We start from the raw sequence: 23,443 nt of genomic DNA on the forward strand, positions 1-23,443 counted from the left end.
AAAATCCACAAGTCAAATGAGAAGGAAGACAACAATTCGAGAACCAATAGAAGGTGGTGCTCTTAGTTATGTGAAGCCCAAACATTCTAAATTGGACTTCTTTGTGACAAGGGAGATGTATTTGAAAAAGAGCTGATGAGATCATCCAATTTTCAAACAATATATGTGCATCTAAGGAGGAGGAGCATCAGGTAGGACAAGACAAAGAACAAACTAACCAAAGACAAGAGAAGTTCCTTACTGGTACTTGGAGTAGTCTCGTCCTTGGCCACACTCCTGCCCAAGCCTGGAAACATTGTGGGATACACAATCTCCTCAGACGAGTCTTCATCATCTGAATCACTGCCACTGGAGGTCACACCTGCTGTGATGATGTTAAATCTGCCATGAAGCCCTAACCCACACGGCCTTCTGCTGGTGGCACTTCAGCTTTCCTGCCTCCCCTACTCACACCCTTACAGTCACAGAGTAGAATTTACAGCCCTGTGCTTCCCAGTGGCCGTAGCTGCTCCTGGCCTTTTCACTCACAAGGGGGTCTCCACTCTGCCATGGCCCTGCTGAAGCTGCAACTCTAGAGCTCTTACATGCACTTTGGGACCCTCTCCACGCTCACAGCATATAGCAGGTAGAGCAGAGTGTACTGGCTTGAAATCCTTTCCTTCCCCTCCCCTACAAGTCCTTCTCTTTGGAACAGTCTGCTCCTAAACTGCTTCCAGACTGGAAGAAAGAAAGACCCAGTCCCATGCTTTCCATGATGACTCCCAAACTCATCCCTCTCACACAGGCAGAATGCCTCCATGGCACATGGACAGTGTGGACAATTCCTCTACTGCTACCACGTGTAAAGTCAGTGACAAGGGAGCCCGGGACGTTTCTTTCCTGCTTCAAGCACGGTGCCATGAACAGCAGTGACAAATGCCACACATTCAACCCCTGTTTCACTTAGAGATTGTGCACCTTGCTGCCCTGCTCTCTGGTCATTCAGCCCCCAAACAAAGCAGCCTCTGAGCGTGGCATTCTTTACCCCTGGTTGTTGGTGTGGGCTCTTGCGTCTTCTCTCCAGGATTCGACCACCACCAGTGGTCTGGGAATGGATTCCACCAAGCTTGGGTGGTGGTTTTCTCCAGGATGTCATGATGAGGCCCTGGAGCTGTTAGGACATGGCTCATTTAACCAAGATCTTGTGATTATTTCTTGAGAAGCAACTTTTCCTACAGCAAAGTCCAGTCCACCAGCACCTTGAGCAGGCTCATGCCCAGAGATGGGTGTGAGAGCAGGGCGAATGTATGAACCCGTGGTGTCATTACATTCCTCCAATGCCTAGCCAGATGCAAGCACTTTTGGCAGTCCCAGGAAAGAACATGCTCCCTTGAGAGCCACCACCAAAAAGCCCTGTGGGGCTTTTCATCCCTCCACTTTCCCTAAGGTTAATGAGTTCCTCACAAGCTCTGACAGCAGGAGAGAGTAGATAGTCTTTGAAAGTGAGCCCAGAATGCGGAACATCCACCAAGATGACATAAAATCATACACAAAAGATGTAAGAAGTATCCATGACAGGTAAAAGGGATACCCAGAAATAAGCACACCCAGAGAAGCAAACTGGTCTTCTACTGACAAGCCATGAAGCCAATGCTGCCAAGGACTTGAGCTCAGAACAGAGGCCATTCCTCTCAAAAGACACATGCACTCCCCTTGACCTGATGCTCGCAGCTAAATGCACACCAGAAACACCTTCCTGAGTAGGCATCAGTACAGCATGGAGAGATAGGAGCAGCTTTACTTGTATCCCGTTACCAATGCACAGCCTACTCTCAGAACATAATATATCCAGTAGCAGGATACATATGCCTGGTATTTACAGATGGAAAAAGATTTCTGCTCTGAAAAATTACAGGAAAAAACACCCTTTTCATCCCCCATGCTACGCAAGCCAAGTACTTGTTGGCAGACAAAGAGAAATATTCGTGCCACTTCTAGGAGTTTGGAAATTCCCTCCAAAGTGAAATCAGTCCTTGACTCCCAAGAAGTCACAGGGAAAATCCACAAGTCAAATGAGAAGGAAGACAACAATTCGAGAACCAATAGAAGGTGGTGCTCTTAGTTATGTGAAGCCCAAACATTCTAAATTGGACTTCTTTGTGACAAGGGAGATGTATTTGAAAAAGAGCTGATGAGATCATCCAATTTTCAAACAATATATGTGCATCTAAGGAGGAGGAGCATCAGGTAGGACAAGACAAAGAACAAACTAACCAAAGACAAGAGAAGTTCCTTACTGGTACTTGGAGTAGTCTCGTCCTTGGCCACACTCCTGCCCAAGCCTGGAAACATTGTGGGATACACAATCTCCTCAGACGAGTCTTCATCATCTGAATCACTGCCACTGGAGGTCACACCTGCTGTGATGATGTTAAATCTGCCATGAAGCCCTGACCCACATGGCTTTCTGCTGGTGGCACTCCAGCTTTCCTGCCTCGCCTACTCACACCCTTACAAACACAGAGGAGAATTTACAGCCCCATGCTTCCCAGTGGCCGTAGCTGCTCCTGGCCTTTTCACTCACAAGGGGGTCTCCACTCTGCCATGGCCCTGCTGAAGCTGCAACTCTAGAGCTCTTACATGCATTTTGTGACCCTCTCCACGCTCACAGCATATAGCAGGTAGAGCAGAGTGTACTGGCTTGAAATCCTTTCCTTCCCCTCCCCTACAAGTCCTTCTCTTTGGAACAGTCTGCTCCTAAACTGGAAGAAAGACCCAGGCGCATGCTTTCCATAATGACTCCCAAACTCATCCCTCTCACACAGGCAGAATGCCTCCATGGCACATGGACAGTGTGGACAACTCCTCTACTGCTACCACGTGTAAAGTCAGTGACAAGGGAGCCCGGGACGTTTCTTTCCTGCTTCAAGCACGGTGCCATGAACAGCAGTGACAAATGCCACACATTCAACCCCTGTTTCACTTAGAGATTGTGCACCTTGCTGCCCTGCTCTCTGGTCATTCAGCCCCCAAACAAAGCAGCCTCTGAGCGTGGCATTCTTTACCCCTGGTTGTTGGTGTGGGCTCTTGCGTCTTCTCTCCAGGATTCGACCACCACCAGTGGTCTGGGAATGGATTCCACCAAGCTTGGGTGGTGGTTTTCTCCAGGATGTCATGATGAGGCCCTGGAGCTGTTAGGACATGGCTCATTTAACCAAGATCTTGTGATTATTTCTTGAGAAGCAACTTTTCCTACAGCAAAGTCCAGTCCACCAGCACCTTGAGCAGGCTCATGCCCAGAGATGGGTGTGAGAGCAGGGCGAATGTATGAACCCGTGGTGTCATTACATTCCTCCAATGCCTAGCCAGATGCAAGCACTTTTGGCAGTCCCAGGAAAGAACATGCTCCCTTGAGAGCCACCACCAAAAAGCCCTGTGGGGCTTTTCATCCCTCCACGTTCCCTAAGGTTAATGAGTTCCTCACAGCAGGAGAGAGTAGATAGTCTTTGAAAGAGAGCCCAGAATGAGGAACATCCACCAAGATGACAAAAAAATCAAAAGATGTAAGAAGTATCCACAAAGCCAATGCTGCCAAGGACTTGAGCTCAGAACAGAGGCCATTCCTCTCAAAAGACACCTGCACTCCCCTTGACCTGATGCTGGCAGGTTATTTTACACCAGAACCACTTTCGAGGCAGGCATTAGTACATCATATGGAGTGAGACCATGCTTTACTCCTATCACATTAGCAATCCACAACATTTCCTCACAACACAGCATATCAGACATTAAGTTCTACACGTTTGTGATAGATATTTCTGAATGGAAAGATGTTTCTGGTTTGAAAAAATACAGGATTCTACAGCCTTGTCTTCCACTATGCATTCAAATAGGTATTGGTATGCAAATAGACATAAATTTGTCTATCATATATGGCTGAAAATAATCAAAGTTACTGTTCATGTACGTAGCTCATTAATCAATAAGGAGTCCTACATCTGATTCATGGCACACCTAGAGGTGAATCATAATTTGCTAATAACAAAGAGTAACACCTGTTTGGGTGAGGAGAGAAAGTCAGTGGTAAAGTGCTGATGTTGTATTAATCTGGCCCATTAACTTGATGGAGCACACCAGTGATGTCCAAATCCAGAGAAAGAATTAATTCTGTATCATCTGAAGAACAAGAAGCTGTGCAAATTGCTCATTTGAATCCATAGCACAGAATTCTTTAGATTAAGCTATATATATTTTAAAAAAACTTTACAAATTAATTGTAGTACAGTAGAGAGCCACCAATTTTGTTTCTCACTTTAACACACTACAGAATTAGATAGATAGATAGATAGATAGATAGATAGATAGATAGATAGATAGATAGATTTTCAGCCATCTATCTGAAGATATATGACAAATACTTGTCTTTTCTTCTTAATTTTCTATTTCCCTGTCTGTGGGATTTTTCTCTGGGAAATTAAATTCAGGCCAGGATATTCCACTGAGCCTGCACTGCCATGCAAACTAAGTAACAGATATTGGGACATGGCTTTATTCCTTCTATTTTGGACTGCTTTCCATGTCACCTTCTGTGCTACTGAACATTTGCTGACTTTTCAGAGAGATGCACAGGTTATACTTTACGTCTTTCTAAAAGGAGTGCTAGTTTACTGATTCATCTATAATGCAGTAAAATTAAACTAAATTAGTTAAACACTTCTCTGTTAAAGTGATGTTACTGGGTAACAGCCAAAGCTACCAGAAAAGCCCAGGAGCATTACTTTCATTATCTTTTTTTTTTTTTCTGCAGAGAACCAGTTTATCAATCCTAATCCATGTAAACAAACATGCCAATGTTATCACTTTTATGATACACATTTATCAGTATTGACGCATTTTATCACATTGCTCTATAGTTTCTTTGATCTTTTCAGATCCTAAATATCTCCAGTTTTTCCTCTGTAAAACAGTCTTGTCCATGAGAGAGAAATGTTAGCAAGAGGAAGGGACATACGTATTTAGGACCAATACATTTGATAATCAAGTATTAAAATGAAAACAGAAAGTTTTCCTGTACAGAAACAATGCACAGGTTTTTGCAGTGGGTAAAAGAACACCAGCACAAGGAAACATTAAGTCACATGTGCACACAAAAGCAAACATATAGGAAGGAAAAATCACCACCAGAGTCACCAAACTGCCCACTACTACCAGGTGGGATTTTCTGAAATCTCCACCCCTTACAGGCAATATTTTGTAACAAAAGCTTTCACTGCAAACAAGTACCAGAAAATTCTCTACTTTTTTTCAAGGCTGGGGGTAAAATCAACCTAATATTTCTTTTTCTATCTATATAGTTATGAGGCGCTACTAGTCTTCAGGTCTTCTGAGAAAAGATGCTTGGGTTTAATAATTTATGTCTTTTAGCAAAGTTTTTGCTAACTGTAATGCATACAATCATTCTTCCTCTAAATACAGTGATGAAGGCACCATTTCTCCAAGTCACTCAGGCTATTTGACCAACTATCAGCAACCAACAGACAACCAAGCAACATGGATTCCCCTGATGGGGAAAAAAAAGGAAAAGAGCCAATGAGAAGGAACTTTCATTTCTATCAGTTTGATCTTTACTACAACACGCCTCTGTAGATTTCCTCTGTATAATTAAAATGTTCTCCCTTTAGGTTCAATTTATTTTCTGAGGCAAAGATCTTTATCACTCTAGACATAAGAACTAGTGTGAACATATGTACATTATTTCCACTTTAAAATGTGGAAGAGGACTTCAAAAGCTTTTTATTTATTGCAGCTGCTGTGCACTACATATTTGATAAAAACATCACAAGCAGTTTTTCCAACACAGTACAGCTATTTAAGGACAAAGAAGAGAAAATAGATACTGTTCTTTTGGGTCCTCAAAGACTGTGGAGTCACCACAGTCCCCAGTTTTTTCTTATGCATATTGCCAACAGTGAGGATGAAATTTGTTTTTGCAGTGCACAAATGGCTTGGTAGCTGGAACTACCATATAAAGTACTGCCTTAGCTAGCAGAGCCAATATTTTGACACAGATTATCTACATTCACAACCACAAATATATTAGAATAACAGCACAAATATACAAAAATATCCTTTTATTACCTCAGAAATAAATTGACTTCAAGTGATAATAGGTTGTATTAATTTGTGATTCCTCATAAAGTAATAAACAGCTGTGGGAAACCCGAACCAGCAATCTTTCTGAGCTCAGGTACAAGCATAAAAGCAAACAAACTGTAAATGATTTTGCTCCCCTTGTCTCAGAAGTGAAGTTCATTTCCCCCTTAACCAGTCTAGAAAGTAATCTATTTCAATGTATTTCCAATTTTTGAGATATTGTATACTTCACCACTTACCAGAACGCCCTTCTGGAAGAAGAATGCAGTTTTAATGTGATCAGTGTGTAATGTAGTTATTATGAAACATAAATCTTACTAGTACTTGCAGGATACTGTCCGTCACCTTCTTCATGGACATCACCAGCCACCGTCACGAAAGGGATGTCAGGTGATACAGACGTAAATTCATCATCTGTATGGTGATGGATAAATCATTACTATTTCATGAGCTCAGCTGCAATACAGTACTCACAAGTACTTCAACTATTCTACCCTGCAAGCTTCATTCCTTCATTTTTTGGTCCAAGAGAGAAGAAAGATGCAGACTCCACATGAGCTTATCTCACTAACACAGTATATCACCCAAACACATCATTTGAAGAAGGAATATTACAGTGATAATGAATATTTTGGCAATGATTTGTTTATGTGATAGAAGCTCTCATTGTACCTGTATGACATGAGGACAGGGATTCGAGAGCAATGAGTGAAGCTACTCATATTGCCTTCTGCTGAGATATATTCTGAGGTTTTAGCCCAAAAATTTAGACTATGCATGCAAGCAGAGATGGTAACAGTTGTAACAGCAACCAACAGAAACACACAGCACACACCTTGGGGAATGTGGGGAATGTTTCTGATCCTAGTTTCTTAGTAAGACAGTCTTAGGCTCTACCTTTCATTGTGCTAGCTACATGTCAAAACAAGTATAACATGCCATGAGTACACCACCAGTGAAAATTAATTTTATAATCCTGATGCTTTTGCTTTGTTTTTTTTTTTTGTTGTTGTTGTTAATTTCAGTATGTATTGAGGATAGTGATGCAAAACACTGGTATCCTTCACTGGTAATTTATTGGTGATTTGATAAAAAGCCTGTAGTCACACAGTAAGCTTTACTATACTTAGACGATGACTTATATCTGTATCCCTAATGTTTAATGGGAGTGAGTCTTTCAGACCTCTGATAATTTCAGTCACACAAGCAACATTAAATAAAATAAGTAGAAAAGAACATGGCATTTATATTTGGCAGGGCCCCATGAAATTAGTGTCAGCCTACTGTCCTTACCATAGTCTTTTCCAAGATTTTCTTTTTCACCTCCTCCAGAAGAATGATCTGGCAGCTGTGAGACTGGAGTAGGACTTCCATAATACAAGGGGCTGGACCTGCTGATGGAGGCATCCATGGGAGTTGTCTCATGAGTTGATCCACTGCCTGCATTTTCATCATCCACCCCTGAGGTGGAGGACTCTCCACTGGTGTGACGTGTGCCGTCCGGGTTGAAACGTGAGCCGTCTGCGTTGTCAATGACTGTGGAAACGGAATGAAACGGAATTAATGCCAAGGAGCCACACACCTGTAATAAAGATTAATGCCTATGGATTAATACCAGTTCACCTGGTTTTGCCCTCCTATCTAACCTAGATAATACATCACTAAAATATGTCTAATGCATAGATGCTAATTTATATATTTTTTGCATTTGTAGGGGCTGACTCGCATCACTTATTTTTATCAAATGGTTCGATTTTAACATAATGTCTTGGCATTTGTAAAGTCAATCAGCATTTAGAGTTGGAAGAAATAATTTATTATGAGCCTTTTTTCAATGTCCAGCAGCTTTTCTAACAACAGCTCACATCAGATGTATGAAGGTTGCAGTCTTAAGAAAATTCCTTTATGTCAAAGGGATGTTAGCAGCTCTGAGGTGCCAAAAATGTCAAATACCTATATAAAAATATTTGGTACCCTGTAATAAACCAAACTCCATAGGCTGTAGGGGAACACAAGTGACTAGTTGCTTTAATTTCTATTGAACATCTCTGAACTTCTTTTTCTTATGTTTTGTTTGGCTTTTTTAATATTACTGATTTGTTTATGTAAAAATAAGATAACCAGTTACTAAAAAATGAGCAAGTGCATGTCTTTCTAATCAGTACAGTACCTGTTTCATCCTGATTACTGAGTAAGGAAGTATCTATTTTCACAACTGGCTCACATGTTTTTTCCTCTGTTTCTGTGAAAAAAGGAAAATAAAAAGTATTAATTTGAAAAAAATTGATTAAAAAAATCACATGTATGCCTACATCAATAGCACATAATGACAAAACATCCACTTCAGATGAGGAGGACTGAAAGCAAATTTCCAAGCAAATGTTATTTACTGATGTACCACCTTCCCAGGTGGGGCACTTCAAGATTGTTATGTCAGCTAACAACGAGATTCTCCCTTTCCATAACCATTCCAGAACATGTCTGCAATCAATGCCAGTTAAAACAGCCTTATGACACAGTTTCAATGCAGCCAGACCCACTGTCATTGTGGCAGTGGCAACTTTAGTCTTTTTTAGCTGGCAAGACTCTGGTGAGCACTGCTGACTCCTGTGGGCTGAAGTGCCCCACTTGGAGCTGGTGCATGAGCTACCTCCTCATACTGCTGGTAGGGAATAATACCTGGAGGAGTATTAAAGATCTAGAGGGGATGGACAGCACCATTGTAGTCATCTGTGAGAGACGGACGATGGCAACTCACATGATGCTACGCCAATGCTGAGATTTTGGATTATATCACTACCAAGAACAAAATAAAAAATCACTGCATTCAAATGATCAATGAACTTTTCCTACAGCTTTCTGTAAGAAATCTCTACTTCCACTATGAATGTCACAATCTACTGAAATTCAAGATCCTTGAAATTAGTTTAGATTTTATTTTCAAACAGTGTGTTCAGCATCTGTCACAGACTATATCCACTTTCCTAATTTGCCATAATATCGCCAACTATTAAAAAGTCCAAAACCTTAGATGAAAACGGTCTGCTGCTGACACATGTTGCTGTCCAGCTGCCTCATGTCTCAATGGAGATTTGCCTGAGCAAATACTGAATGAATCTGCAAACAGGAGAGCAACAGCTGTGTCCATGGGTCTGGGATAGCCATCGCAGGCCTTGGAGCTGCTGCAGGTGGCAGCCACTCCCAAAACACAAAAAACTGCTCTTGGCTGTAAAGCTCACGTCTGCATGAACAGAAGAGCTGAGTGCCAGGGCTGACAACAGTAGTGTTGTCTGTCAGATTCAGTGCTGCAGTGGTTCACCTCACTAGGCCATTATAATGGACTGTTCTGAAGCTGCAAAGATTGTCCCAAGGCCAGTAAAGTGATTTAGTCCCAAACACACTGATAACAAAATGGTTGTTACTAACATTACAGATACACTTCTAGAGGCTGACAAAATGTGTTTTTTCTCAGCTGAAAACCAGGCTATGGTTATTACATAAGCCCTCAACCCAGCACCTCAAATAGGAGATTACGTATATTATTTTTAGTTAATTTGTTTCTAAAATGCAGCATAAAATCATCTCCTTACCTGTTGCATTGTAACAGTATGCATCATACCGAGCAGTTGTGTTTGCTGAGAGTTTGTAAATGCCAGTGTTATTTGCTGCACAAAGATGATAGGGATTGATCCGGGGGATAACAACATGCCCCACCACAAAACCATACCTGTGAAGAACAGAGGCAAATAAACCATATTACATACTACAGCAGATAGTATGTAAACCTCAAACATTAAGAAGCTACAAAGAAGCCATTATTTTTTAAAAGTGCATGCATTTATTCATACTGTTTTCTTGCTTTTTTGCTGCTTTTTCATTTGAGTGTTCCTTTCTCACATGCAGCTACCTCAGTCTCCCATCACTCAACATAATTTTGTGTTTAATTTCTAGAACTAAACCCATGTAAATTAAATATGCATCTTATTAGCTAGCTAGGGTGATCAGTTCCAGAGCAAGGGAGTGAAAGTGAGGGAGGCGAGTGCACTTTTTGTTCAGTGTGAGTTCGTATTACTTGACACTAAATTCCCATTCTTTAGGGATTCCTATTTTCATTGCTTTGACATAATACAGCGGAACATTTCACACAGAAATGTTGAGGGCGCAATTTACGGTACCTGAGCAGGTTTAAAGAATGATTGCAATACACACAATTTTCTGCAAAAACTGACAGCCTAGTAAAATATTCAAATACAAGAATCATTCATCCACAAATTCTTACTGTATCTTTCAGTTGAACAGTGTGATTATTGCGCACAGAGCTCACATAATTCAGTGAAGACTGTGGTTACATAAGGTACAATACATTATTACTGTTTTGCAATCCTGTAACATCTGATTGATTCCAATGTATTTAACAGGAGATAGGATAGAATGGTAACAAGAACTGGAGTTTGGTTTGGGTTTTGCTTTACTTCTTGAGAGGAATGATTTATCAGGGAGGAGTAAATGTCACAGCTTTGCAGTTTTTTATCTAGGAACATCATTTGAGTTTCATGTCTAATGTGCAGATACTTGCAATTCTGAAACTCTTGTAGGTGGAATTATAAATTACTCTACTCACACTCCCAACTAAGCTTACAATGCTGACACTTTACAATTACTGACCTACTTGTGTTATGTTCTGTTGATTCATCTTATTCACTTACTGTTGGATGGTTACATGCAGCATATTTACCCTGTCCTACTCACGTTTATTAAGAGTTAAAGCTTACTGACACGGACTACTTTTAGCACAGAATCAACAAATGAAAGTAATAGGGTGGGAGAGTTGGCCAGAAGGAAGGGAGGAAGAAATTCTATCTACATGTCTTACATGTCCAAATCTGTCCTCTGGTAAATTGTGAATTAGGGAATTGTAACATTAATTAAAAACTACAGCTTTCCATGGAAAAAAAAAAAAAAAAAAAAATCCTTCTTCTTCTTTCAATTGCCTTCATATTTTAGCTTTAGAAAATACTTTTCATAGTTTAGAATACTCATAATTGCTCACATAGAAATCTCTACCCCTATGCATTATTTAGGATTTGATCTCTAAATATTGTGTAGTGCTGGGCAATTAAGAATGCTGTGTCTGTTCATGTGCTAATGTCAGAAAAAGAACACGCCTACTGTGTTGTGAAGGACTTTCCCCTCAGAGGAAAGAACTGTTTCTAGTCTTTACGTGGTACAATTCTAAATTACATTTCCACTTCTGATGGAAGAATCCTCTAAGAATTCTCTGTTCACATATTCCACCACCACAGTACTTGTGAAATGAACATGTCAAAACAGGAAATAGTTGCAAGCAGTATTGATGTCAGTACTATTTCTCATAGTACCAGAGTAAAAGTCTTAACATTTTGGAGAAATGTCCACTGAATTTTTCTGTGCCAGTTAGAAGATAAATTCCATTTCTCCATGTTTGCAGTTTAAGTTAGACTGCAATAATGTTGAAAATCTGCTGACATTTATTTAACTCCATAATGGTGTGCCACCATGAATCTCCTGGACTGCCGTGATCGTGCAGTGGTGGAGTTTGAAATCCTGAGAGAAATGGGTGAGGGGAAGACTGAAGTCAAAACCCTGAAATTTAGGGAAGTAAACTTCCAGCACTTCAAGAAGGTAGTCAATAGGCCCTCCTGGGAAACTGTCCTCAGGGACAAGAACAGAGACAGCAGAGAAGGTCTTCAAGTCTTCAAGGATTCCTTCCATAGAGCGCAAGAGCTCTTGACAGTTTAAGAAATCAGGAAACCAAGCCAAGAGACCAGCACAGCTGTTTTAGAGCTAAAGCACAGGAAGGAAATGCACAGGCAGTGGAAGCAGTGTACCAACACCAGCTGGGGCACAAACTCACTGAGAGCAGCCTGCCCAGAAAAACCTGGGGTACTGCTGGATGAGAGGCTGGGCACGAGCCAGCAGTGCTTGCCTGCAGCCCAGAGAGCCAAAATCATCCTGGGCTGTGTCCCAAGCAGCGTGGCAGCAGGTCAGGGGAGGAGATTCCCCCTCTGTGCTCTGTTTTGCTGAGACCCCACCCAAAGTGCTGTGTCCTGCTCTGGGGTCCCCTTCACAAGAAGGACATGGACCTATTGGAGTCCAGAGGGTCATGAAGTTGATCAGAGGGATGAGGCACCTCTGCTATGAGGAAACACTGAGAAAATTGGGATTGTTCAGCCTCAGATATTTTTATTCACTTGATTTTTTTGAATTAAGTTTTCTGTAGCTTCTAGTCTCTTGGTCTAGTTATTTTTTGAGAAACTGGGGGAGTCTGTATCATCCACATTTGTTGCTCTATACATCCTTAATTACAGCAGGTAATTAGGTCACTTGACAACATGGTTTTGGGATTTTTAGTAACTACTGTAGCTGTCACCTGGAACACCTCCATTCACAGATTACAAGAATGCACTAGTACTGTGGCCATTTTTGCCCTGGGATGTCAAGAGTTGACCCCCACAGTACCACCTGCTGCTTCTTACTGCTCCTTGGCAAGACTGAGTTCCATACACTGCATACACCATCCTCAGCCTTTAACCTCACACTGGGTGTACTTTCCACATACTTACCTTACCAATTGTTCAGTGACACACTAGGATCTGAACATCTTCCTACCTAGCTTATTATACTGTCAATCTTTTGCTCCCTTTATATTTTATCTGTGTGAGGTTATGATTTTAAAAAAATGTCAAAAACTAAATGCATCAAGGACTTACTTATTACTGGACTCAGAGCAAGCATATACATTCACCAAGATTTTTTTCCTTATAGAATATAACTTATTTAGCTAATCATAGCATCTACAGTAAGTCAAACGTAATTACCGCACTACAGGTGTCATGATATACTATCTTTCATCTATACTACATATCTCACCATACTATACTTCTCAAGAGTATCTTTACCTGCAAGTCTCAAATCCAAGCTCATGAGCTTTCTTCAGCTGCTCTAGTGTTGCCAAGGTGCTGTTGAGAGCTCTGCAGAGATCAACTGCTTCAGATCGTGTGAGGCTGTAGCGACCATTTTTTTCAACATGAAAAACTCCTCCATATCTGCAACTTACATTGAATTCTGTTACCAAAAGAAAAGAAAAAATGATTAAAAATGTATACCTAATGCTTCACTGAAACCTGGTGATCAGTTGTTTTCAAGTATAATGCTTTCAAAGCAAACACACAACAACAACCCACTTACTAATTCATTCAGAAAAAGCACTGCTACTTTCAATCACCGTTTTAATACTCTCCCTATTTGGGATGAGGCATGAGCCAAATCTCCAGCCTCCCCAAAAATAGCAATACAGCATGTTTTTGTAAGGTATCTAGGACATTTAACATATCATTAACACTAATGTGCCGAACAAAGGGTTAATAATAATAATATCAATACAAATAATATAATCATGTGCATAGAGAGAAATGGGGAAACAACAGGACACTTCAAAGCAATGTGAATTAATTTTGCTTTTGCCCCACCCTTCCCTCAAGAGAAAAAAAGCAGTTGCCACTCCAGACTAGAATGACAACTGCAAAATACACTTCATAGGAGTAGCTATTATTTCCAGTGCAAAGAGGAGCATGACTCATTTTTATCTTAATTTTAATGGAAGTTCCATGTGCAAGAAAGGGAAAAACAGAGCAGTCTTCTCCAATATTAAAAGGGCGTGTCCTTACAGTCTGTTTGAAAAAAGATGATGTATAGAAAGTGTTTTTCTAAAAGGCATGAAGTGCAATTTATGCACATTTACATTGACACGTTGTAAATAATAAGCAATTTTCCAAATGTGATTTTTGCTTGACAGTCTATTTTGTTCTATAGTATAAATGTGAAAGCAAATTATAGTAATCAAGGCATGCACTCTTTCTTTAATTACTTTTGTCCATTTATAAATTTATGTTATTCTTTGTACAGGGTATCTACTCAGTGTAAACCTCAAGGAACTTTCCTTTCCATAGCTCACAGAAAACTCTCAAGGAGATAAAATACCAGATTAGATGCAGGCTGGGTGATGCATGAGAGGACAACCACTATTCACAGCATAGAGAGGAGTCCAATAGTATTGATGCTTGCTTGTCCAAAGGAGCTCAAAAGCTGTGCAACCCATCTTGAATGCTTGCACCATATGCAACAGAATTAATCATTTTTGTTACTTGGATAGTCTTTCACAAAAAGAACAGAAAAAAATCTCTTCTCCAACATTTCCACCTTCCCCAGTATATTGGCTGACAAAAAAAAATTAATTTAGACAAAATCAATTAGTATTTCAGAGCTGTTTAACAGTCTTGATGAGTACAGTTCTTCGTATTTTTAATATTTTATTGTCATATGTCATTAAAAAACTTCTGCCACTCTTTGACTACTGCTAGGTTGGAGCTGCTCTCACATCTGCCATGCAGGTGACTTCTACTTTGGCTCCAAATATTTCATATTCAAAGCCTGATATTATCTTGCAAGTTGTTCAGGCAGTAGCTGTATTAAGCATAAATGACCTAGACACGAAAAATGTTTCTCTTTATTTTTCCCTTGATTCTCTCTTCCTAAAACGTACTCTGTGAGGCCCAAGACTTAATGTTAAATATAGGGATAAGATCACAAAGTTGTACTTGATTACTTTAAAGTAACAAGCTCAGTGATTTTGGGGATAAATTTTCTTGGAGCATCAACATCTTTTCTCATAATTTTAGGCTAATTTCTAAAAAGGTTTTGCTGTGAAAGTAGATACCACATACACTTGCTTCGGGTTCCATTTGATTGCAGTTAATCCTAGATTCACTGAATTATAAAGTGAAGTTCACTTTTGTTTAGAGCGAGTTGATTTAGCTATCATCAAACCTCAGCCCATTCCTGGTTTTGAACACTACAATTTATGCTCCATTACCACTCTGATATTCACTCATAGTCAGAATTCCGCTTAGTGAGTCAATTACTTAGACTTCTGCTGTTTAAAAAGTAGGCTTACCTACACAGACAGGCTCAATGGAACTACTCGTGGGCTACATGCCTACACATGTCCATTTTCCATGGAAATGCTCAGCCTGAGTAGCCCCTGCTCACCAGGACGCTGCTGGGAGGTACCAGGCTGACTGCACGTGTGCTGCCCAGCTGCATGCACGCACGCACAGGAGCAAAGCCAAAGCTCCCAGGAAGCCCTGCTTGCGCAGCGTGAGAGATCACGTGGGTGTCCAGGAAACCCCAGGCAAAAATGTGGCAATCCAGTTCTCAAAAATGGCTTTGAGGCCATCCAATTTGCTGGCACTGTGCCCTAAAGTAATGCTGAGACAGCATCTTTGTCTTCACTTTGATGACATCTTCTACGCCTACTATTCCAAAAGTACTACTGCTGTAGCAGAGACACTCTGTTCATGAAGAGCTGAGTATAGAAAAAGGACCAAAGCAGTACCCAAAACTCACATGGAATTTCACAGTCTAAGCAAATTGCATAAATTCAGCATCTAGTCTTTGAAGGCAGTAATTACCACATTTTAAAAATTACAAAATACAAGCCCAGAGCTATCAGGGAACGCAGCATTTTTACTGTACAGTCTCAGACTTTAATGTTCGCACAATGGGGGGCCTTAACTGAATTAACAAAATAAATTCTGATCCCACCAATAAATACCATATCAAAAACAAATGATGGGATCTCAACTAAATTAATACCTTAATTTTTTTTCCCATGATGAAGCTTATAGAGTAATTTTGAATTAAGGAAGAAACATGACTGTAAATTTAAATAAAAACACACATTTCACCTTTTCCTGCAGGGCAGGAAGGTCAAATCCATTAATTTTATATTGATGTTACTTAGCTGGCTGTAACACACTTATGCAAAAGATGGATTTTTATTGTGTTCCAAGAGCCAAGGCAATGTAAAACTCACTCTGCGTGACATTTTTGAAGCTTCAAAGGGGCTGACTCAGAGTGGACTCACAGTGAAATCACCAACACCACGCAAACTTTCCCCCCTCCTTCCCCCTCCTAGAGCTGTCTGGCTTTGGGGCCTGACAGGACACAATCCTTCCTTTCTTCCTTCACTCACATGATTTGCTAGAGCTGTTTAATAATGGCCCTTGAAGAAGGCAAGTGGTACGAAACAGTCTGAATTGTCATAATCATTAATCTCACCCAGACTGTGAGATTGGGTGACACAACCAAAGCCATGGAGTGCCCCTGTCTGTGCTGAGCTTTATGAGCATGGAAAGCATATACTTCCACATTTCTCCCTGTCTTTGCTGGGATTTCTGGTGCCCTTTTTCAAGCAGCTGCATGCAAACCTTTCTCTGCTATCCTCGTTCACATATCTAAACCAGGTTCAATTAATACTTGTCAGCCAAAAACACTAACTTTGGTTCTCCAGACAATTTGCTAGCTAGAGCCCACTGGTGGGGTAGAATCGCCTCACACAGACTAAAGAGCATTGTCCTGTCAGAGAAGTGTGAGTTACACCCTGATAATTAATAGGAGAGGCTTGTTAGAAACTGTCACTGTAAGAAACCAGGTGCAATTTCCATTTCCACCCTGATTCTGCAACCCTTATGTATAATGAGTAACACTGACTCATGCTAACTCTTCCCACTGGAATTAATTTTCCATGAAGATTTTTGGTATACTGTATGGATGTCTCATGCACTACTCCCCAATTTTCACTGTTTTCAAGACACCACCTGGGGGTTTCATTCTCAAGGTGGACACTGTCTTCTATTTGAGGGGAAAAAAGAACCCAAAAAAGGCAGCAGATCTTTAGCAACTGCAGAGACACATCAAAGCAAACCAAGTGGAAGATCAGCGAACACCCTGCCCACTTGAGCGAAAGCAAGTGTAAGACTTGTACGTGCTAACAGACTTCTTGGTAAAACCGCACGCCGAACTGCATGGCAACCAGGAAATGTTAGGGGGATGTTTTGGTGGGGATTTTCCTCTTCAGTTTGCGGTTCAAGATGACTGATAGCTCACCAGGATGTGCTAAACTGGGGCTGACAACAGGGACAGAACTAGAGGTTTGACTGCATATAGTTTTCATTCTCTTTGTTTTAATAGATATAGGATTTACACTTACTGTAAGAACTTGGTTCTATATTTATTAAACTGATTTCCAGCTCTAGGCAGATATACACTGGTAACTGTCTCCTTATAATCACAGATTATTGAATTTTGTACTGACACTTCTGAACAGGAACAACCACCAGCTTAGCAATGATACCTACATTATGAATATCACCACCTGCTTTAAATGCGTGCTAGTAACAAAGTACCAAATAGTAACATACCAGAAACAGATTAAAATATATTTAAAAGAAAATCGTAGTCATTACTAATCCTCTTCAGGCAAATCTATGAATTGGGCCATATGCGTCCTAAAATCTGCAGAGATCTAGACAATCCAGATCTTGTCTCTCAGTTCAGATCTATCTCTAGTTATACCTGGTTTTCTAATTGTTTTTCAAGAAAACTACTTCATGGCTAAATAAGAATGCATATTTTATTTCTGACTCGAGGAAATGGCCTCTGAATACAAAATTTCATATGGGATGGATTCATAAAACATTTCAGGATCCAAAATATTTTGTCAATGTATATATTACGTAAGTCTGATTACTGCCATTCTGACATCTGTGAGAACTTAAAATGTACAAAAAATATTATTCAGTGATTACCTAATACACTAAAACACACATGGGCCTGGAAAGCATTATTTGCTGAGTATTCTACCTTTTTTTTAGTCTATTAGTAAAAAACTTCACTCAAGCAACTTGCAGCCCAGGCAACTGTAACAGGATACAGAGGCTTTTACCTTTATGTCAGAAGTTGGCCTAAAGCCCAAGTCAGTGATGAAAACCACTGGATAGCTGTTTGCTAGGTTATGTAAAATGATTCATTAATCCCAGCCACAGCCACTAATAGACACGTGTCGACATCATTAAAACACACCTATACTTGAATCCCTCGGGGCTTGATGAGGAAAGGAAAACTGTGCTGGGAAAATAGGACTCAAAACTGGGATGACTACACACTGATCAAAATTCAGAAGTCAAATTTGCAAGATCCATGTGAATGAAGCCAGCAGTCCTTTACCATCACAACACAAAAGTGCCGAGGATCAAGCAACATCATCATTAAGTGCGACTGGTTTTGTGTTCCTCAAGTTATGATATTCTTGTTCTGCTAATCACCATTCTCTAAAGAAAGCAGAGAAACAAATCTAGTAATAGACCACCTGCACCATGAGCAAGACTTTTCCAAATAGTGACAGTGAAAGTAAGTCTTCACAGATTCTTGAGAGCTGTCTGATTAAACACTTTCCTTGGAGTATCGCCAAGTTGTGAAACCTACAATGATTTATAGGAAATACATTTCCAGATTTAGTGGCAATAAACTGTATTTTTGGTTTTCAAAGTATCTCTTGTGGATACTTAAATAAATAAAAATAAGGGGTTTGTCTTTCAGTTTGAAATTACCCTAAATTCTGAAATTAAAATAATTCATTTGCATAAAATAAAATAAAATAAAATAAAATAAAATAAAATAAAATAAAAATAAAATAAGAAAGTTAGGTTTAAATGTTTACATGGCTGCAATACATGCAGATGGTTCAAGGAACCCAGACAAAAGTTTTCCTCAGGGATTTTTTAAAATGTCATATTTTCATTTCAGTTTGATATAAAAAAATGTTCTAAGCCTTGACAATTTTAATGGGAGACAAAAACCCCACATAATTACATGCCTAAGAGATATGTGATATTCAGGGAGGGAAAAATTCTCTGCACACCTGGCTTTTTAAAGACAGCAATGTCCAGGAAAACACTTTAAAAGGGATTTACCTGCATGTTTGTAAGGCGTTCCTGCTATAAATAGAGAAAACATATTCTTAGTAGTTGGGTGTGGTGACAAGAAAGTGGAGATGACTCTCCATACATCCAAAGGTGTAAAGTCAGAACTTTCTTTGAAGTTGTGCCTAAGCTCTTCCTACTACCCAGTTATATTTGGGTACCTAGTAATTCAGTCTAAAAAAGCAAATAAGAGTGTAGCTTTCTCACTTTCCTGTGTGCTGCTAACTGCATGAAAAGTCATGAGACAGCCACGCTAACCTTGAGGTCCAAGTGGGCTGACGTGGATCTCTGCAGCAAAAAAAAAAAGTATGCACAGAGGCCAGAGTGCTGTGGGAGGTTCTCCTTTCTCCAACAAAAATTAGCAAGTATTCCTTGCACACTGGAAACGGGATGCGAGACAAAGCTCAAGCTGCTGGCTTTCTTCTAAATTGTTGCTCCTAATGAATCTGCCTACTGATCATTGCAGTCACTGTCTCTGTATCTGTTTGCTGATGAACAAAAATCTCCAGTCTCTTAACTGACAGCTCTCCTGGCTACTGCTTTAAAACAATGGGTGTGGGAGTAGTGCTATTAATAAATCAAGTATTCACAGAGTCACTCAAAATGCAAGTAAGTACAAGAAATATGCTTCAGTCCTCAGCAGTCCCTGTAGGAAGAAAAGAATCTGCTAATGCATCTTCCAATCATACTTTATCTGCGTGGCAACTGTTGCTCTGATAAACATCCTGAGTGAGCCTATACTGTGTCATCACTTATGATAAACCTCCTTGCTGCTGACATTAATATTAGTCTTTCTGTAATAGTCTCACCCAATAGGGAGCTGAAAGTTTTCAGACTCCAGTAGAACGTGGTACAGCTGCGCAGCACCTCGGGGGAAAAATTGCAGGCAGTGATATCATAGTCTGCAATTAGTTATCTGATATGCCCCCCTTGAAATGATGAAAACATAATCAACATTGCCGATACGAGGAGAGCTCCAGGCTGTGCAGTGAGTAGTCCAACCCCAAAGGCTGAGTAACAAGGGCTGTGAGGAGAATCATTTGGGATCAGTTCCATGCAACCCAGGTGAAGAAACACATGAAACAAAGCTGGAGAATAATAGCTGGAGTCTGACTTTCACTGTTAGACCAATTCAGTTATTTGGGATAAAAGCAGCTGACACTCAGAGTGGCTCAGCAGTCAGATCCCCAGCCTGGAGCCCAAAGGACCTTTCTCCTATTTGCTGCTCTGTCACTTATCCAATCAAAGAAAGGAACCTCAGGAATCTTTTCAAAAGCTCTGAAAGCCAGCCAGTTAAAATAAAGATAACATTACTCTCGTAGACATACCAAAGAAAGGAAGGCTGCTCAGAATGTGCCTCACAATGTAGGACAGAATCTGTAGAAGTCAAAGTTCTTATGCAAGCTTCTGATGATGGAAGAGAATATTTTCACACCCACTACTCCCTTTGTTTTTCCCCTAATACAAGAATGACAGGGATCCCATAGCCTGTAATCAGATTGCCTAGGCCAGCAAACAACTCCTCTTGGCATTTTTGGAGGTAAAATATTTCTGTTTTCTGGAGTCTTTGTGGCTCTATCCACGCATATACTAGGGTTTCAAGAATCTTGAGATTTATACTGAAAATGCTGACTAGGAAGTAACTTTCCTAAGATGTATGCAGGTTATTCATACACTAAGCTACATGAGCAGTTAAATTTCTTTAATAATTCTCATAGTCTTAGTTATGAATCTTTTCAAACTGGTTTCATAAAAAGGCATGTTTAATAACTAGAGTTTGCAACAAACATTAGGATGTACACCATGCTATTGCTATCACAAATATGGTGGAAACAATTTTAAAAAAAGTTTATCTAAATGTAACAATTCATGGCAAGCAGTGAAGATTCTCTTGCGTGAGGGAAGAATGAGAAAGAGGCATTGGCAGTGTGGCCTTGATATTCTGTGATTTCAAATACTACATTAAATCCTACATATATTTAGGCAGTGGAGATACATAAAGGCAATGCACTACTGCTTGCATGTAATCATCCTCAAATAGTGAAGCACCATTGTTTCCCAAAAGTGCTCAAATCATTGTGAAGCCAGTGATTTTGTTGTGATGCTCACTGAATCTAGTGACTTGTTTTAATGAGATACAGCTGGATTTTACAAGAAGATCCAGAGCTAAATCCACATTTGAATGGTAAATTATACAGTGGCAAACCTCAGTTCAGGTACAGTGAGTTCTATGACATTGGATTCATTTTGAGCATGAGTCAATTCAAACATCAGTTTGGGAATATGCTATATTAATAAATACAAAATTTGAGACAGTTACTAATTATTAAATCACCACAATATTTTTCCTTCCACCAAGGATACTTGGATACTTGAAGCAAAATTCATTAAGTGGCTTACCAAGAGCACTAGACAAAGCATCCATCCAGGACATAAGAGTACAGGCTGGGAGAAAAACTCATTGAGAGCAGTCCTGATGAGAAGAACTTGGGATTTGTCATGGATGAAAAGCTGGACACGAGCCACCTGTGAGTGCTCCCAGCCCAAAACACCAACAGAATCCTGAGCTGCATCCAAGGGAACATGGCCAGCAGGGCAAAGAAGCGATTCTTTCCCTCTACTCTGCCCTTGTATGACCCCACCTGGAGTGCTGCATCCAGCCCTGGAGTCCCCAGCACAAGGACATGGACCTTTCACAACAATTCCAGGTGAGAGTCATGAAAATGACTGAAGGACTGGAGCACATGTCCTACAAAGAGAGGCTGAGAGAACTGGGATTCTCCAGCTCAGAGAAGAGAAGGCATTGAGGAGGCCTCACTGCAGCCTTGCAGTACTTAAAGGGTTTTGTTTAAAAGAGGGAGAGTTTTTTGCACCGGCAGATGGTGACAGGACAAGGGGAAGCAGTTTTAAACTAAAAGAGAAAAAAATTCAGATTCAATATTAGGAACAAGTTCCTTATGTGAGGGTGGGAGGCACTGGAACAGGCTGCCCAGAGAATTTCCACCCCTGGGAGCATTCAAGACCAGGTTAGATGGAGCCCTGACCAACCTCATTTAGAGGATGGCATCTCTGTCCATGGCAGGGGTTGGAACGAGGTAATCTTTCAAGTCCCTTCCAACCCAAGCCATACTGTGATTCTGTGATGTCTTAGAAACTGCAGAAGTAGCTGATGCAGTGAGAAACCACTTTTCCAGGTGATTTGCTACCAATCACTATGCATAGATCCTCTTGTCCTCCTTGAACAGCCTAAAAACGTGTCTTAGACACACCTTGCCATAACAAACTGCTGACTGACCTGACTCATAAAACTACTTTCTCTAGAAGGGTGGAAGATTTGGGCTACTTCCAATATAGAAATCAATTCAAGATACCACAACCAGTAAGTTAAAAAGCAAAAGATAAATTTCAATTAGTCATGTTGCCATGACTGTCACTGTGGATATATTTGTATCTCATCAGGGGTGGAAAAAAGGTGTCAATACATTGCCTTGCAATTGCTGTGAGTCAACAGTGATGTGATTGTGACAGGGTTGATAAAATGGCATGACCAGAGCACTATGAGTAATAAGTCAGACAGAAGACTAATACTGTTAAGAAATTCAGCATAGGTCTACAAAAAGTTGGCTGTATTGATGCCTTGAGAGGCTACCTAGAACAGAGGCTAGACAGAGTTAAAGGAATAAAGTAGGTATTTATTAAAAGGCCTTCAATAGATACACCTTGGGCACTACAAGAGCCCGGCCATGGCTACACCCAAGATGGAAAACAGGTCATGATTTTTTGCACTTTTGTAAGTTTTGGCCCATTTACATGTTGGGGTTAATTGCCCAATTACAGCTTCAGGTTATGAAGTCCCATCCTCCCACACCATTCTCCTCAATTTGCTGTTGTTTTTTACTTTTTGGGCCTGAAGCTGTAATGGTGTCCTTGGTTCTCAGGGTGGAAAAGCATTGTTTTTTCCAACTAAACTGTGAGGAGAACTTGCTTACACTTTATGTGAAGTTGAGAGTTATGTACTAATGCAGTACAGAATCTGCAACACATGAAAGCTAAAACTTAAGGCATCAGTATGGGTATTTCAAAAATTAGGAAAAAACTTAGTCATAAGGGGTATTTTCTCACACATATTGTTCGGCTGAAGGAAGGATTGCACAACCAGTCTCAGTGATGGATTGCCAAACAGCAACTGAAGAGAGTTTCCTATTTTTACGGTATCAGTTTTCAGAGAATGCGCTGGTCTTCTGTGTTCTTGTTCACTTCCTATCCAGTAGAATAATATTTGCACAAGCACATTTTTCTTACAATTAATCATAATGTTTCTTTCATCTGAAATAGGTCTGTATGTTAAATGATACTTGCTTTCTGAAACTGAGGCAAAAGAGGCACTGATCTTGTTGACGGGACAAGGGTCTGGGGCTTTGGAGAACATGTTCTATTTATAGCTACACTGC

At 40.3% G+C, this 23,443-nt stretch overlaps 1 protein-coding gene across 9 annotated transcripts in view; it reads right to left on the reverse strand.

Annotated features, from left to right (window-relative positions):
- Positions 1–23,443, reverse strand: part of CD44 (CD44 molecule (IN blood group)) — a 52,518-nt gene that overhangs the window by 20,741 nt on the left and 8,334 nt on the right. For all 9 annotated transcript variants that reach the window (XM_064425036.1, XM_064425035.1, XM_064425038.1 and 6 more), the window contains exons 2-6: positions 13,071–13,236; positions 9,723–9,859; positions 8,303–8,374; positions 7,426–7,668; positions 6,451–6,546 (exon numbers count right to left, since the gene is read on the reverse strand). In XM_064425036.1, the coding sequence (XP_064281106.1) occupies positions 6,451–6,546; positions 7,426–7,668; positions 8,303–8,374; positions 9,723–9,859; positions 13,071–13,236 (714 nt within the window). The remainder of the gene's footprint in view (positions 1–6,450; positions 6,547–7,425; positions 7,669–8,302; positions 8,375–9,722; positions 9,860–13,070; positions 13,237–23,443) is intronic.

Source organism: Passer domesticus, chromosome 6 (genome assembly GCF_036417665.1).
Source record: "Passer domesticus isolate bPasDom1 chromosome 6, bPasDom1.hap1, whole genome shotgun sequence".
NCBI classification, from domain to species: domain Eukaryota; kingdom Metazoa; phylum Chordata; class Aves; order Passeriformes; family Passeridae; genus Passer; species Passer domesticus.